Below are 17,647 nucleotides of genomic sequence, written 5' to 3'. Positions count from 1 at the left end.
ACGTCCCCAGCTGTGCTGTGACCAGCAGAGTGAGCGTCCAGGAATCGGGAGAGGACAGGTGACAGCCTGTGACAGTACGTGTCCTAGAAGCTGTGGAGGACAGATTGCCACCATCAAATGTCTTCCCCTGCCCGAGGGAAACTTCAGGGAACCAGGGAGGAAGGGTGTGTTTGAGAAAGGGCAACTATTTTGGCAAACATCCAATAAAGCTTCAAGATCTACTGGCAAATTCTATCCTGCAAGTTGGGGACCTCTGTTACAAAACCTGGTTAAAGAGGGAATGAAGGGGTGTGGGGGCCAATCTCCCTTTCTCAGGCACGTGCGAAGCACGCAAAGCAACACTGTGACTCAGAGGGGAATAAATCTCCACTGGACACCCAAGGCACATCCTCCTGTTATTGTTTTTCTCTTGTCTCTATTATCTTTTTAAACCACCTTTGCCAGCATGAAGAAAGTTAATGGTGCTGCGTCCACCCTAAGTGCCCCTTGCTAGGGTTTGCTGGAAGCCAGCACACGCCACAGCCACATCAGCTGTCTGCACGCATTCCCCCTTCCCGGCAGCACCGTCGGTCACCAGCCAGGGCTGCCCAGCGGCTGGCTGGTCGGGGTGTGCCTGTGACAGATCTCTGGCAAGTCCACTTCTAAAGGCGGGAGGGAAGGATCGTCTTGCTGCCTGTGCTGCTTCCAGGGCCTCAGCACCTTCTCCCAAGCAGCACCATCCGCCCAGAAGCTAAAGCAATAGAATGACCTAAACCTGCTCCTTTTCCAAGAGGGACTCGCTTCAGTTGGAGGGAATAGCATGAGCAAAGTGAGTATATAGAAGAAAAAAATTCAGGCTGGGACTCACTTCATTTCTCAGAGGGATGGGAAAAAAAGAAAAGCTCAAGGAGCCAGTTTACTGTTCACCCGGGTGCAGAGTCATGCCGAACACTTATTCTTGATGGCCTTGCACAAGCCTCTGCTGAAACGCGAGCCCTAAAGTAAGCTCTCTCCTACCAGGCACTCTCCCATTCGGAGTCGGAATCTGTCTTAATCTTGTCTCCTTTTCCAGGAGTTTTCAAACTGCCTGTCAACCATCCCCATCCAGTCTGTCCTCCACACTGGAGCCCACTGCCACAGGGCAGGAAGGGCAGGTCCAGCTGAAGACGGCATGCCTCTTCTCGGGAACAAGCAGCAGGCAGAATCACACCCTTCCTTCTTGACCTGCTTTCTTCACTTGGCTTCTAGGACACCCCCCTACCTGGCCCTCCCCCCGTCACGGCTTGCCCCTGCTCAGTCTCCTTCCCGGGACTTCCTCTTCTCCCCAGCTGAGAGAAGATGGGAGGACACGGTCCTCTGTTATCTGCTCTCCGTCCCCTCCTAATCTCACCTGGCTTTAAATGTGGTCACCATACTGATGACACTCAAATTTACACGGACTCCAGACACACCTGAGAACTGCCTACTCGCCAGCTTCACCACAGGCTGATGGCTGCAAACCTGGCATGTCCCCACAGATGCCCCACTGCAGTGGGCAGCAACTCCAGCCCTTCCAGGACCCAAATCTTGGAGTCATCCTTCACCCCCCACTTTTCCTCTAGTCTACCAGTGAATCATGTATTTTTTTTTTATTTCAGCATATTACAGGGGTACAAATGTTTAGGTTACATACATTGCCTTTGCCCCACCTGAGTCAGAGCTTCAAGCATGTCCATCCCCCAGACGGTGCGCACCACACCCATTAGGTGTGAATATATCCATCCCGTCCTCCCCCTCCCCCCTGCCCGACACCGGATGAATGTTACTACTATATTTGCACATAAGTGTTGTTTGGTTAACACCAATTTGATGGTGAGTACATGTGGTGCTTGTTTTTCCATTCTTGTGATACTTCACTTAGTAGAATGGGTTCCAGCTCTACCCAGGATAATACAAGAGGTGCTAGATCATCATTGTTTTTTGTGGCTGAGTAGAACTCCATGGTATACATATATCATATTTTATTAATCCACTCATGTACTGATGGGCACTTGGGCTGTTTCCACATATTTGCAATTGTAAATTCATGTATTTTTAATTGGATCTAGAATTGGACCATTCTCACTCCCTGGGATGTATGATGAGCCCCAAGTGACTATTCATACTTAAATTAAAATTAACTAAAATTTAAACAAAATTAAAAAGAGGGAAAAAAAAAAAGGAATGGCCCTAGTGAGAACTCTTAGGAAAACAAGTATTAAACTTAAATTTAAAACTTCACTTCCTTACTCACACTGGCCGTTGTTTCAAGTGCTTAACAGCCAGTGGCCAGTGTAGACACAGAGCACTTCCATCAACCTGGGAGGTCTATTAGCAAGTTCACTGCCACTACCTGGTCCAAGCCACTAACAAACATCTCTCGCCTGCAACAGGCTTCTAGTAGTTCTGGCTTCTTCTGTCTTCACAGGAAGGCAGTGGGAGGGATCGCTTTAAAACACTGCATGCCATGCCACTCCTAAGCTCAAAGTTGTCTACAGTCTCTGTGCCTGTCTCTCACAGGAAAAGTCAGGCCTTGGAAAGGCACACGAGGTCCCACAGGCTCTGGCTCCTTCTGCTCCTCTGACCCCATCTGATCAGGCTTCCGACTCGCTCTCTCTGGCACGGCCCCCTGTCCCCTGCTGCTTCTGGACTCTGCATAAGCTCTGCCTCAGGTCCTCCACGCTGGCTGTCCCCTCTGCCGGGAATGCCCTTCCCCACACGTCCTCCCGGCTCGCTCCCTCTCCTGCATTAGCTCTCTGCTCAAAAGCCACCTCCTCAGTGAGGCTGCTGCACTTCAGTTGCAACCTCCCGAGACCCCAGCACTCCCACTCTCCCTTGCTCTGCTCTACCTGTTTTTTCCGCGGTACTTACCTCCTTGGAACAAATTAAATATACTACATTTATTAGGTTATTTTATATATTGTTTACTGTCAGGCAGGGATCTCTGTGCATTTACTCACCACTAGAAAACTGTCCAGAGGAAGCTTCCAACAAATATTTGTTCAGTAATAAATGGAAAGAGTTTGAGAGATGGAAGGGGCCCTGGAAACTGCTCTTGCGTGGGCGGCTGAGGGTTGGTGAGATGAGGCAATTCACCAGGGACCCGTGTGAGTTCAAGGGAAAAGCGTGGACTAGGAGCTGGCCTGGTCTAGGTGTCCTCACTGGGCAAGCCTTGTGACAATGAACTCCCCTTCTCCTGTTACAACCAAAGGGACACTGATAAACCACAGAGAGCCAATGGGGAAAGAGCGACAACATCCCACTAAAATATCAGGGGTGTTCACCACTTTCTTCTTGGTAAGCCTTTGCATGATTCAGACATTGGTCCCGCTTCTCTGATGACTTACAAGAAGCGAGGAACAAAGTGGTGGGTTCAGATTAATGGGCTCTTCTTATATGCCAGTCTGACCCCCCATACCTCATGTTACAAACGCCAAGATTATCTGAAAATTGGGAACACAACTGGAAACACACATGGTTGCTAGATTATGTTTTTCCTTAAAGCACCATATCAGCCTTACTTTGAAAAAGAAAATCATGGTTTCATCATGTAATTTCTAGGTTAGTATTTGAGAAAAAGTTGATTAGTAGGAAGAGAATGAGTCTCCATTGCATCGTTAAAATATTTCTAACAATCCAGAATGGATTAGAAGAAAAGCAGACCCCAGATCACATTTTGCTTTAGGGAGTCGTCTGTCCTCTTGTATCTGTAAGGAAGTGCCATCTGAATAAACATATTTTTAAATGCCTAGGGATGATGATTTTGCTACTGCCAATTCTGATTCAAAGAAAAAGACAGTGAGGAAGCTTCGACCTCACAGACAGACCTGTCCATGACAGCACAGCCAACAGGTCCAGAGCTAGACAGCATGGGGTTAGCAGAGAGTGCGGAAGTCTCCAGCCATGGCTCACGGGCTGATTTAAGTTGCCACAGTATGTAATTAAGAACAAAGTTATCTTTATAGTCATTCCTTCATTATTGACATAACTCCATTGGAGGCTGTTTGAGAGATGCCAGATTTGGGAATAAAATCCTTACAGACTGCACTGCAATGTCATGATGATTACAGCAGAAAAAAATTGATGTGCACAGACGATCTGTATGTACCAGAAAATCAGATCTCAGGAGAGACACGGAGCGACAATGTAACATCAAGGAGGGTGGGGGTGGGCACAGCGAAAGGCACACTCAGGGCGTCCCAGACGGAGGGGCCCCGCGTGTCCCCCTGCTCCCGTGCATTACCTGGGGCGGCGCTCTTCAGTGCTTTCACTAACTGTCCCCTTCCAGCTCCAAAACCATTATCTCCACAGTCCAGGTCACTGTCACTATCACTGCCACCGCTGGCAGAGTATGTACACATTCTGGGTACCTTGTCCTAAACAAGTAACACGAGACTGTTAAGAGTAGTCGTACAAACCAAACGTGCAGACCATCCTGTGAGGATGTGAACAGGTCACACCTGGCTGTCTTTGTGAGCTCGGAATCCCATTCCCTCCGCCCAGCCCACCCCACCCCACCCAAGAACAACTACTTTGCCTCCTGGGGCCGGAGCGGTCTGCTCAGCAACCAGGGCCGCGGAACGGGCTGGCAATGATGAAGCTGTTGACGGCACTCGGCCATTGTCCTGGGCCCAGGAAAGTCCCCACAGTTACCCGCTCTGCAGTCTGTACACGTCTTGATAGGGTCTTGTTTTTCTCGAGTGCCTATTATGAGCTGCTGTTCCAAGTCTAACGGCTTATTTATTTAACTGACCTCATCATTGGCTTTCAAGTATCAGAGGGTATTAAAACAGTCAACCTTGAGGACAAATGAATATTTGCCTAATTTATAATTTTTTTTCTAGCCCCCAAAAGGACAGTGGCCTTTAGGAAAGTAAGCAATTGCTGACCCTACGCAGTCCTGCTGCCAGTGAGTGGGGCGAGGGGCCCAGTGCCCCTCTTGCTCCTATGAACACACAGGCTGACCCCTCCCCCATGTGGCAATAATGCTGTGCTCAGGCATCACTGAGTCGGTTGACTGTGCATGAAGAGTTCTTCCTTCTGTGCACACACGTAAAACACTGGATCCAGGACTGTGACTCCTACCTGTTGAACTGAGGGTATCTAGGACCCTCTTTTCTGTTTGTAGACTGCTCTGTGAGTTTATTATTCCCCACCTCTCCCTGACAGTTCAGTACAGATGCTTGGTTGGGTCTCTAAAGTTTCTTTGGGAGGGTGTCATTGGGTTGGGAATTGTCAAAACACATCTTAGTATATAAGCTCCCTCGGCTGGGTTATAAATTTAAGCTGTCACTCATTTCCTTTATTCCTTTATTCATTTAGCCACTCGCCCACCCATTCAATAGGTGCTTGTTCAGTACCTACTCTGTGCCAAGCAGTGTGCTATGTTTCAGGGGTGGAGAGCGCAGTACTGGAGACCCCAGTAGTCTAGCAAGGATTAAGTCCATGAAGGAGGACAAGTCTGTCGACTGCAGTTCCAGGGGACCCGGTGTCCAGAGTTCCAAAAGGACTCCAGTAACACTTTCTGGGTATGAGGGGACGCATTCTTTCATACCTCCTTTCAACAAACACTAATTGAACCAGGCACTGTGCTGGGTACAGGAAATATAAAGCTAATTCTTACTTCAAACTTTCCTGACCTGGCAGTCAAAGGAGCAGGGTTCTAAGTTCCAAGCCACAGTGGTGACTCTTACAAGTCAGGGCAGGATTTCCAGTGGGCGAAGCTGGTGCAGGGTGACAAGGGGACCCTAGAGAGGTGCGTCTATTGGTGGCTGTGTCTGTTGTGTGAGGAGCATCCAGCCGTTGCACGGAGAGGGGACAGGTCTCCCTCTGGGTCAACACACAGTAACTATTTTTTTTTTTTTTACTTTCTTGAAATTAATCAAACCCCTTTGCCACTGTCAGCAACTTGTTTCTGAATTGGTTTCCCCCCTCTCCAGCTCTGGGTGTCTTCTGTGATTTTCTCTATCCTCCTGTCCCCAAAGCAAGGGCAGCGTCCCTTGGGGCAGTGGTAGCAATGCTTGGCAAAGTGTGTTCTGGGCACCAGCGTCACCTGAGAATCTGTTAGAAATGTTTAGATCTCACTCCATAAATACCAAATCAGACACTGCGTGCATGTCAGGACAGCAAGCTGTGTACCCCCAGGTGACTCTGGTGCCTGCTTGAGTGTGGGCCCCGCTGATCTGGAGGAGCCCTCACAGCTCTGTGTTTACCTTGAGGCATGATAGAAGACCATGGTTTTCTCCTCTGCCTCTCAGACCCGCGTCCTGCGGAGTGGCCGTTCTGAGCACGGGACGGGGACTCAGAGGGCCCAGTCCAGTCTCAGCTCCACAGCAACTTTCCCTCGGCCCCTGATCACAGCCCGCAGGTCTCTGGGTTGCTGTTCTCTGCTGAAAATCGAGGCTGTGGGCCCAGAGGTCTCCCCTTTACCTGTCCACAGACTCATTTCCACACGGAGGTGCTCAAGGCCAAAAGAAGGCTCGGCACGCTGGGTGCGGGGGACCTCAGATGTAGACAAATGTGGGTACTTCTTCATCATGGGGGCGCAGAAACCCTAGTAAAAATAGCAATGGGGGCTTCTGGTGCTTGAATTGGGAGAGCCAAGGGCAGCAGAAGCAGGAAGAGTCAGGGAAGGGCCAGGAGGCTCTGGGAAAGGAGCCACATGTCCTTCCACCCTCCCCACTGCCAGGCACCACCAAGGGCCCTGCAGTGGCCAGCCCCAGCATGCGGGGAGAGGAGCGAACAGGCTGACTATGGTCAAAGTAACCAGCTGGAAGAGGTAAATAGGAGGGAACACCAAGTAACCCCCAAAGGAGGAACAAAGAATCTCTGAGCTGTGAGCTCCTTCCTCGGGGAACATGTCAGAAGGCCGTGTGTGCCATCTCAGGCTGGGTGAAGAACCCACAGCAACAATGATGGGCACTGATGAAACTCAGGTCTTACTGACCCTGGCAAGTCATTTGACCATGCTAAGCCTCAGATTATTCATCCATGAAAGCAAGAGAATTATACCCACTTTTGCTGTTGCATGGGAGCAAGGTAAAGGTTAAAGTAACTGCTGAAATAATAAATGGAAAAACAAATTATTCCAACTCGTGCCTTATGGCTTGGGAGAGTGCATGTCTAATGAGGGGAGAGCACCCATACCCCAAGAATTTGGGTGCAGATCAGAAGCACTTTGAATTCTTTAGAATAAAGATGTCCCAAGAACCTATGGTGCTCCTCAATAATTCAGGGAAAGGGATAAGCCTTAGACCTTGGTTTGTATTCAATAAACCAACAGAATATTTCATTTAAAATTAAATCTGTCACAGAAGTGTTTAAGGAGGTCACTTTCCACAATCGAGACCGACAGGTGGATGGCATCCTTCCCTCGGCCTCCCCTCACCTGGGTCTCAGCGGCGGCGTCTTCACCCCCCCAGGCTGGAAGGCGCTCGCTTGCCATGGGGTCTTCAGCGTATTCGAATGACGCACAAGTCTGAGGCCTTGGCTCTGCTTCGTTCTGCTTCTGGGAACCGATTTTTCCTAAATGAGGAAATGCATATGGAATCACAAATCAGCTTTCACCAACCTGTCACAAGTGTAGGGAGGGAGGTGGGGGACACATTAAAAAATAAAAAGGTCCAAATACAGCGAAAGCTGGGCTTCCTCCATTCTGTCTCCTGCAAGTCTGTGCTACCCCAAACAAGAGCAGATGGCCACCTTCAAGACCCAAAGGCAAACTGTTCTTGGACCCCTTTTCTACAAAATGTTGAAAGACTTTTCAGGTTTAAAATGGTTCAGTGGGCAAACCATTTGGGAAACACTTGGATTATTCCTCAAATAATGTTATTCATTCGATAACAAACAAGTTTCTTTTCTGGAGGACTTTTCAGAGCCTTCATTGTGATAATGGGCATTGTCATAGTTTCCAAAGACAGCATACAAATTTGCAGCATTTCCCAAATATACTTCAGCAGGGAACCCCTATTCTCCTAGAACATTATTAAGATCATTTTGAATAATGTGGTTAAGAAACTTTGCTTGGAGGCTCTTGAAGATCTTGCAGGGCAGTACTTGTCAAGCATCAACATGTCTGTGTATTAGCTGAGCTTTTGTTAAACTGCAGATGCTGATTCAGTAGGTGTGGGGTGAGCTCTGAGATTCTGCATTTCTGACAAGCTCCCAGGTGATGCCAATGCTGCTGGCTCATGGACCACACTTTGAGTAGCAAGGGCATAATTAGCAGAGAACAATTAAAGAAAGTTTCCCCATTACCAGTAATAGGAGATTAACCTGCAGAGTGTATTCCTTCATCATGCCAGAAAGGAGAATTGCTGTCATTATCCTCCAACCTCAATGATTATCAACAGGACATGCTGTGACAGCCTTTCCACAGCATTTTGCTTGTGAGGAGAAGCAAAGTAATTATGTTTTCATCAGCACTGTGAAATTTGTAGAGTTACTTCTATTTTTGATATGGGGATAAGAGAAAAACCAATTCAAATGTACACAGTAAACAGGAAGCAACTGCCCTAAAGTAGGTATAACTCCATTTTCCCTTTGTTCCCCATTCCCTAATTTTTAACGTGAATAACAAACGGCTACAGAGAAGAGAAGCATTGGAAAGCAGGCCCTGCCTCTGGACCACAGATATCATTTGATGGACAGGAAACTTCAGGATGGGCAACGCAAAAATTCCTTGCAGTGTGTTCACCTTACTGTCTACCATACATTACCCTTTTACAACTCTTCATTATAATTTAATTAAGACACAACCCTTAAAAACCCAGTGTGGTGAATATTAGCAGCAAGATCAGAACAACCTCCTTCCTACCCCTTCCTTATGAAGCAATTCAAGGCTTGAGCTTTCTATTCAATTTGTTATAATGACAGTGTTTAATCATGGAGTCTGCGGCAGCCTGCCACTGAATTGAGGTCACACATGTGACTATTCAGGCATGGAGCACATAATCTATAACTAAGATTTTGCCCCTGAATGTCTGGAGGCTATGTCATTAATTAACACCACATTTATTTCAAAAATAATATGCATTATAGCCTTTAAAAATGTAGCTTTGGCTTGGAATGAGAAGTTTGTGATGAAATGCTCGTGGCAGTTGGTATTACTGTATGAAGGAAGAATGCAGCCATGGGAATAGCCCAATCACATTTATTCAAAGATGTTTAATTAAAAGACTTCTTTTCTAATTTCTCAGAAGCCTACTGTATAATCTCCACTTACAGCTCCTTTCTAATCATCAAATCATAAATGAAAGTGTTCCATCTAGAGTTCTAGTTCATATGCTTATGCATGTCGTAAAAGCAACGTAAGCCGTACAAGTTAAAAATTATTTAGTGTCATCCTTGGCTGCAATAAATATTTTTAATCTTGAGGGAACTATGAAAAAACTTTGACCCTTAGCCTAGGTCTGTCTTCAATCATGACAGCTTGTTCCGATTGACTGCGACGAAGGATGGTACTTCTCAATGGGAAAGCTCCCTCCATTCTACCGCAGTTAATGCACAATCTACTGCTGATATATCAAACTCAGTTTTTAGAGTTCAACATATAAATATATTTGAACAGGACGGGAATACATCAGAAGACCTATGTTTCTGGTTAGAGGGCAAACAATATTTTAGCTAAATTTATATCTTGGGCCTAAATTAGTCTACATTCAGTTAAGTTTTAGAAGATAAAATCCCGCAAACGTATGTTGTGTGTTTTTTCTTAATTGACTCATATATCCATACACCAGTGCTTACATGTTTGTCTCCTTCTATGTGCGGGCATTCCTTAACATAGTACTACGGGGAGATAATGTCTTATACACATTGCTTTACTGTTCGGTGACGGGCACGCAGGGATTTCCACATATCCATAGTTCCATCAGGCAGAGGTGGCTTACTCATCTCCTGGTGGAAGGTTTTCCATTTCTGTCAGCAAGTGCAATATAACGGGTGGGAACACAATCTAATCTGAAAGACAGCTGGCGCTCTACCTGAGGAGGCCGGTTTGGGGAGGCGGCTTTGCAGAGGTCGCATCCCTCTGGCAGTCATGACGGGGTCGGAGGCGGAGTGGACAATGGCGTTGTCTGCAGGGCGCTGGCTGTCCGCGGAGGAAGGCACTTCACGCTCAAGGGTTTGGGCTCTGATAGAAGAAGCTGCGGAGAGGGCTGGCTGCAGGGGCAGGAGGGGCTCAGCGTCCTCCGGGAAGTCTGGCTGGCACGTGTACCGTCCCGTTGAGCGATTTCCCGAGTCTGGGAGCGGGAAGGTTCCGATCCCACTGTCCAGTGTTCTCATCTGGCAGTTTGATTCTGAGATGGAGTGACAGAGAGGATTAGAGAAGGCTCACGAAAGAAGGATAAAAGAATCATGGGGCCGGGCGCGGTGGCTCATGCCTGTAACCCTAGCACTCTGGGAGGCCGAGGCAGGTGGATCGCTCGAGGTCAGGAGTTCGAGACCAGCCTGAGCAAGAGCGAGACCCCGTCTCTACTAAAAAATAGAAATAAGTTATCTGGCCAACTAAAAATATATATAGAAAAAATTAGCCGGGCATGGTGGCGCATGCCTGTAGTCCCAGCTACTAGGGAGGCTGAGGCAGGAGGATCGTTTAAGCCCAGGAGTTTGAGGTTGCTGTAAGCGAGGCTGACGCCACGGCACTCACTCTAGTCCGGGCAACAGAGCAAGACTCTGTCTCAAAAAGAAAAAAAAAAAGAATCATGGGTATTTGGGTATGATCTGAGGGGAAAGGGCACACCTAGAAGGGAGAATTTAAGAAAAAGAAAAATGATAAACATTTATAAATAGTATTAGTGGTGTAGTAAATTTCCAGTGAGGTGCAGGAAACAGACATTTAATGAGCCACTTTCTGTCATTCACTCTCACTTCAGTAACCCTTTGGATGTCTTGTCAGTCCCAAGGATCCCACTATTTGTCATGTATGTGACATATTCTGTTAATCATGTCCCATCTTCAAAAAACATGATATACAGACAAAAATACAATATCTGCAAAAATGATCACATTTTAAAGTTCTGAAATGGTGGTGGGGTTTATCTAAGCCAAAAAGACAGCTTCCAAAATCTGGTTACCACCCAGAAAGTCTCCTGTTCACATGATAATCTTGGAATGAAAGTTCCTTAGTTTCATCTTGCAAGCATCTTGTAAGTCTGGCACTGGGTAAGAGGTACAACTTAGCACTGTGTTAGGCACGGTGGGGAATATAATAGATCATGACATAATCTTTGTATCAAAAGCTCAATGGCTACCATTTCTTTGGTGCCTTATGGAACAGAGACTTGTGGTGTGGTCTCTGCAAATAACTTATTGTTTCAATCCCTGGGTAAGACTTTAACCTCTCTGGGTCTTGCTGTGAGAATTAAAATATATTCACCATTGAACCCCTAGAATTTAGAGTGACACCAAGCACACTGGGAGACAGCCAAACAAACGAAACAGTGAATGGCAATATAACAAAATGCTTAGTATATTTATTACATGGAAATAGATATCTGATAGGTAAATAGCTTATCCTTAAGTACCTTCCATATACAATCTCATCTGATGCTCAGCAATTAGTGTCCAGAATTCAGAATCTACCCATTCCCTCACCCTCCTCCTCAAAACCTCTTTGCTATAAGTGGATAGTAGGATTCTAGGAATTTCCTTGAGTATTAGGTAAAAACAAAGGGGTGACCTTTCTAGGTTTGAGCAGGTTTGCTTTTCGTTTTGGAAGTACTAGGAAGATGAAGTTCCTATTAAACGAGAGGCTTCAGCCTCCACAGGAATATTTGGTAGGAAGATGCAGATACCCTGTTCGGCAGGATGGTGCCATCTGACCATCCATTTACCGTCAGATCTCAGAGTTTGGTCATAGCTGCCAGGACCCCTGAATCGCACATCATGGTCTGAGAGGTGCTTTTCTTTCCCAAGATCACAACAGCTAACCTTTAGCCCCATTTGTTCCAGGACCACCACCTGGTCCACTTTTACTCTCAACCAGCCTTACGGATCGTTCATTATTTTCTCTATTCATTTTCTCCTCAATTAAGGGGATTTAATTGTTACAGAATAGCCTTTTGAGAGATGAGTAGCTGTTTCCACGGGGAGGCATTGCTATAAGAGTTGGAAAAAAAAAAAGACCCTGCTATTCAAACTTCTGTCTTCCTTAATTTTCGCCTACAATGCTCTTTGGAGTTAGCATGTCCATGTGTTGTAACTGGGGCAATTCTGAAATATTCCAGACTCACACCGGAGTACGTGGATCTTCATCAGAACCAACCCAATCTGTGGGCATGGGGCATCACAGATTTATGGGATGCAGCAGCTGAGATGTGTTAGGCCCTATGTGCCCCAGGCTGCCTGCCTAATAATTTACTCCCGGCATCAGGACCACCTACCCCTGAACCAAGGAGTGCACATAGCAGGACACTAGCGGCACTATTGCCTTTCAAGAAGATGCGTCATCAAAAGTCTGGCTCTTTATTCCAGCTACCAAGAGTTCACTGATTTCTTTGTATCATCTCTTCATTTTCACAAACCTATAAGGTGAGAGCTATTATTGCCATTTAGAAATGAGGAATCAGAGGCAACTTGTCCAAGGCCGTTTTCTATAAAGAGCCTAGTGTTGAATCTAGACTTATTTGACTACAAAGGCCATGCTTTTAGCCATCAAGCTATACTGATTCCCACTCTTTGCACAGGTAAACCCCGAAGCAGGGTCTGCTCAGTTCTTGGCCATAGAGGCAGCCATGTGAGCAGAAGACTGGTACCACGGCCCCCTGCTCCCAGGCAAGTTGCCCAGCTTCTCCTCTGTAATCGGTGCTGGCCTCAGAACTCTAGCTTGGTTCCTGAGCTCCCAATTCTGAGGCTGGAGTCTACTTTCAACATGCCCTGCATCCCTCCAGTTGTCTGTGCCTAAGCAAGGTGCCTACGCATCTTTATCTACGCAGTTCCTGAGAATCACAATTGCCTAGTAAATCTTCCCTCTGCTCTCTTGGATTTGATCCTTAGATTTCTATGCCAGGGTTTTTCTAGAGTTTACTTTTGCCGCCCCCCAGCTTGGTGATAGGCACATTGTCTCTAAGGCAATGTTTTTCAGGCTTTGTCTCTCCATTCTAGGTATTTTCTGGCTTGTAGAGCACTTAATCCACTTCCTTTAAATGAAGATTCAAAAAGCAAAGTGAGATTCTTGGCTGCCTTTTCAGTGATTATTTGGAAACAGGCCCCATCTACAAAGCCCACATATGTTTGCCCGGCCTATATAACACAATCCACGGGTCAGTTGCAGGAATAGGGCAGAACAGGGATTTGGGGTGGGAAAAATTGTTAAGGGGGTCTAAATCTGGTATTCTTCTGAGGATACCAACATTTTCTAGCATCCATTCCCTTAACTTTTTCCCCTTTCCATTCAACATGCAATATTACTCTACCAGAATCTACAAAACAGGACATTTGGAATTCTCTGATTCTCTGAGAATTGTGTGCCCTGACATTAAGCTCAGAAACCACTTGCTATTAAGGCCATTTTTTTTTTTTATTTCTAAAAATTCCAGATGCCAAATGTAGTGAATGTGAAGGACTCATTTGTAAGTACCTATGAAATGAGGTATGGACAGTCAGGGGCTCAGACATGTGCCAAGTTTCACCCTCAAGCAAATTTCTTCAGCATGCACAAACCTTTGGAAACTGGAGTTTATACTGAAAATGCTGACACCGTCTTTATGGAGTTTCTTTAAGGCACTATTAGTTTTTTGCAGTTCATAAAAATATTGTAACCCAAATTACAAGTGTTAGTGTACTTCTGAAGCTAGTATTTTCTCAGAGGATTTTAAGAACTCACAACATTGTTAAATGGCTGTAGTAGTAACAAGTTCAAAGGGGCGAGCCTGCCTTGCATCTTCAATGAGCTGACTCAGTCTTGCTCTCGATAAGCCTGAGTTCACATCTGTGGCTGTGAGCACAGCTGCCAACCAGGGCCTTGCTAACGAGTTCAAGGGTTGGGTCACTGGGTACACCAGCAGGCTTCATCCTTCCAAGGTCACCGATTACATCTCCGACCCTGTCAGTCCTTTCCCCTTCGTCCCATGTGCCCGTCTCTCAAGGTAACTGCTCACAGTATTACCACCATCAAGCCCCAGATATTTCATAGGCTGACTTAGGGCACTGCTGCCCATTCCCTTTAAAGTCATGATACACATAGAAAACATAATCAATATATGGCTCACAGAGGAAAACATCAGCTCCAGGACCACTGGTTACCTGGGGGCCGAGCATCTCCATCTCAGCACACGTGGGACCCATTTATAGCACATCAGCAGCAGAATGGTAGGGAATCTCTTACTTCCAGAATGGACTGAGGTCTACTGACACCTTGAATATATTACCTTGCACATGTTTGGTATGCAAGCAGAAGGATACCTTTTTAGTTTCTTAGAAGCAAATACAGGACTTTCTATAAGGTTTTCCTTTTGGGGGAAGAATGTTAAGACTGCTGGGGTTAGGAATATTACCTGGCATCAGGCTTCAGTAAAGAGAGAGAAGTTATAGTATCTGAGAGAGAAAGGAGCCGCCAAGACGAATGAAGTTCTATGTGGCATGGTGGCAGAAAAGAAATTTTGGAGAAATGTTTCCATTGGAGCTTCTCAAACTGTTAACTTAGGGTGTGCAATATAAAATCCCCACCCATCTCGCCAACGAGTGTTACCCTGCTGCTCCCCACACCTGGCTGCCTCAGCAGCTGGCCTTATGTCTTTATCTGCAAAGTAGATCACACCATCTTCATTTAGGGGTGCTTTGAGGACGAGAAACAAAGCACATGATAAACCCAAGACAATGCTTGAAACAGGGACACTGTTATTATTTAGAAAACGGCAGCTGTTCTGATTTAAGTGTTATTAGACTGTGAGCATCTTGGGGGCAGAACTGGACTGTATTCATCTCCCCAGTACTCACAGACGAGCCTGCTCCTCACTCTGCCATTGCCCTTATTCCACAGCATGGTAAGGCTGGCGGAGCGCCTGAGTCACTCTCCATCACCACGTAGGCGCTGTGCTGAGCCTGACATGTAGTCAGCGCTCCCTGCTGTGTAGTGAATGAACAGATGGATGAAAAAACAACCAATCCTTAGAAGATTCTTCCTCATAGTCAATGAATGTGAGTCTCTTCTTGTGAAATCTCAATCTGTTTCTTTTTGTTCTGACTCCAGCAACCGAAGCAAAGAGTTGACTGCCTTCTTCTCGGTAGCTGCCGTAGCTGTTTTCCACATACAGCCAGACTTCATTAATTCAGATGGCCAGAAGGATAAGCTCATTCAGAATAACTGAATATTTTAAAGACTGATTTCTTAGTACTTCCAAGTCCTTGGAACAAGGATGGATGACCAGGACAGAGGACAGCCAGTGGAATGCTGCCTTAGCATCCTCCCCAGTCCCACGCCCACCTTGCAGCACTGCTGGGCCTGAAGGTCCCACCCAGGTCTAGCAAAAGTCAGTGTGGCATCGTGACTCTGGCCCCATCCTCAGGGATTCTAGATGTCATATGAATGCTACCATATAGCATTTAATACTAGCACCCACAGTAGTGTGAGAACTAAGTTCTTACAAAGTCAAGTTCCGGGGGTCCATTTATAGTGAGTAGATGAGATTACTCAGTAACTTCCGATATGCATTTTCACAGAATGGTGAGTTACTCCCTTCTAAAACAAATTGTTCTGTTAATTGGGTTGACTATGCCTCTTCCAAACTTGTTTCATACTACATTCTTTCACACAGCAACATTACCTTCATAAATAGCTGCAAAGAGGCCGGGCGCGGTGGCTCACGCCTGTAATCCTAGCTCTGGGAGGCCGAGGCGGGTGGATCGCTCGAGGTCAGGAGTTCGAGACCAGCCTGAGCAAGAGTGAGACCCCGTCTCTACTAAAAATAGAAAGAAATTATATGGACAACTAAAAATATATATAGAAAAAATTAGCCGGGCCTGGTGGCGCATGCCTGTAGTCCCAGCTACTCGGGAGGCTGAGGCAGTAGGATCGCATAAGCCCAGGAGTCTGAGGTTGCTGCGAGCTAGGCTGATGCCACGGCACTCACTCTAGCCCAGGCAAGAAAGCGAGACTCTGTCTCAAAAAAAAAAAAAAAAAAAAAAAAAATAGCTGCAAAGAGAAAAGTTGATTTCCAGCACTGTATCAGTTATTATAAATTTCCAAGTGAGTGGAAAATGAATTAGCAATGATTTGGGGTGTTTGGGAAATGCCACTAATTTTTCCCTCAGGCTTCTCTTCTACGGATTCCAGTGTTCCAACTTTTTCTCACAGATCCAATTTCACAAATCTTTAACGGTTTGAGTTTGTAAACCCAAACTCTTGGTATCATTAATGTATCTGTACAGAGAGATTATTATAGGATAGGTTTAAGAAAACATGGTTTTAGTTCTACGTTACTCTGAATATTCAGATAGATGAAGTGAGAAGAGTACAGGCTTCAGAGTCAGAAAGACTGAGCTTGCAGACCTGCTTGGCTGACTGCTTGTTGTGGGACAACAAGGGGTTTTTATAACTATTCTGACTTACATAGTCATAGCTCATTTTTAATAAGCCTGGCAGAGTGCTCATTACAAGGTAGATGTTCAATTAGTTTCCCTAACTGGTTGTCAGGGAGCAGTGAAGGCTCCTGTAGGTACATAATACACCTACTGTCACGGAATCCAAGGCAAATCAAATTGTCATCTGTGCAGTTAGTGTTATGCTGCAGCATCTGGGTACATTTCACTACCCTGGTTATTTTCTAAGGAATTACTTTTTGGCAACCATCTCCCTGCAGGTTAGTTCATCAAAAGTACCAAAGTACTTAGAGTTGGCTGCAAGCTGCCTCATGTATAGAAATGAGGGCATCCATTTTCTTGGGAAGTCCATTTTGGAGTTGGCACCTAAGAGGTTTTTTAAAAAGCCTACACAAATGATGTTTACTGATGCTCCCTTGTTTACAGACTTATGACACTCTCAGAGAACAGCCTCAGATTAGTACATCATGATTTTCAGGTAGGGAACTTAACAGCACATTTATCCTAAAAGCTTAGAATGCCTTCTGTGCAATGATCTACCCATTTGTAGATTCAAACAAATTATGTTAGTAGTCACTTTCTTTCTCCTCTTCAACCCTCATAAATCCTAGGAAAATAGAAAACTTTGAAACTCAGAGTCTTTTTTACTTTTAAGAACTTCCATCACGTGTACAAAAGTTTCAGCCAAACATGCAATGAGGACCCAACACAGTTCACCAGTCAGAAAGAGCAACTTGTAGGTGTTTAATATTCAGACCATCTTATTAACTGGCACACTTTCTATAATGCAACTGATCATGTAAATAAGTCTTCGTAGGAGTTCTCTCCAGGTTCCAAAACATCTTTAAGCTACATGTGGCACTGGCAACAGAAACTTAAACTACAGATGGGAAAACAGATCTCTTTATTTGCACATCCTTCTCTTCATCTGCATGGCTGAAACGAGCTAAAAAAACTAAGCCTATTGCCAAAGCCACATCAATTAAACGTAGCTTATTCATTCTAAGTTTACCCCATGGTTTTGTCAAGGCAGTCAAAAACGATTATACTGAGTTATTTATTCACAATCATTGGGTAACGTTTGGCTATGGCATTAAGATGACCTTCTGGA

The 17,647-nt window shown here is 45.7% G+C and overlaps 1 protein-coding gene across 8 annotated transcripts in view; it reads right to left on the bottom strand.

Moving 5' to 3' along the window:
- Nucleotides 1–17,647, bottom strand: part of NCKAP5 (NCK associated protein 5) — a 768,565-nt gene that overhangs the window by 48,393 nt on the left and 702,525 nt on the right. For 7 of the 8 annotated variants that reach the window (XM_045560316.1, XM_045560320.1, XM_045560318.1 and 4 more), the window contains 2 exons: nucleotides 9,981–10,295; nucleotides 7,385–7,521 (listed from right to left, as the gene is read on the bottom strand). In XM_045560316.1, coding sequence (XP_045416272.1) covers nucleotides 7,385–7,521; nucleotides 9,981–10,295 — 452 coding nt within the window. Of the gene's footprint in view, nucleotides 1–4,240; nucleotides 4,374–7,384; nucleotides 7,522–9,980; nucleotides 10,296–17,647 lie in introns of all 8 variants that reach the window. The other variant, XM_045560321.1, reaches the window with a different exon arrangement.

The sequence above is a fragment of the Lemur catta genome, chromosome 8, assembly GCF_020740605.2.
Source record: "Lemur catta isolate mLemCat1 chromosome 8, mLemCat1.pri, whole genome shotgun sequence".
NCBI lineage: Eukaryota > Metazoa > Chordata > Mammalia > Primates > Lemuridae > Lemur > Lemur catta.
The sequence above is the reverse complement of the archived record's forward strand: the minus strand, read 5'-3'. Positions and strand labels throughout refer to the sequence as shown.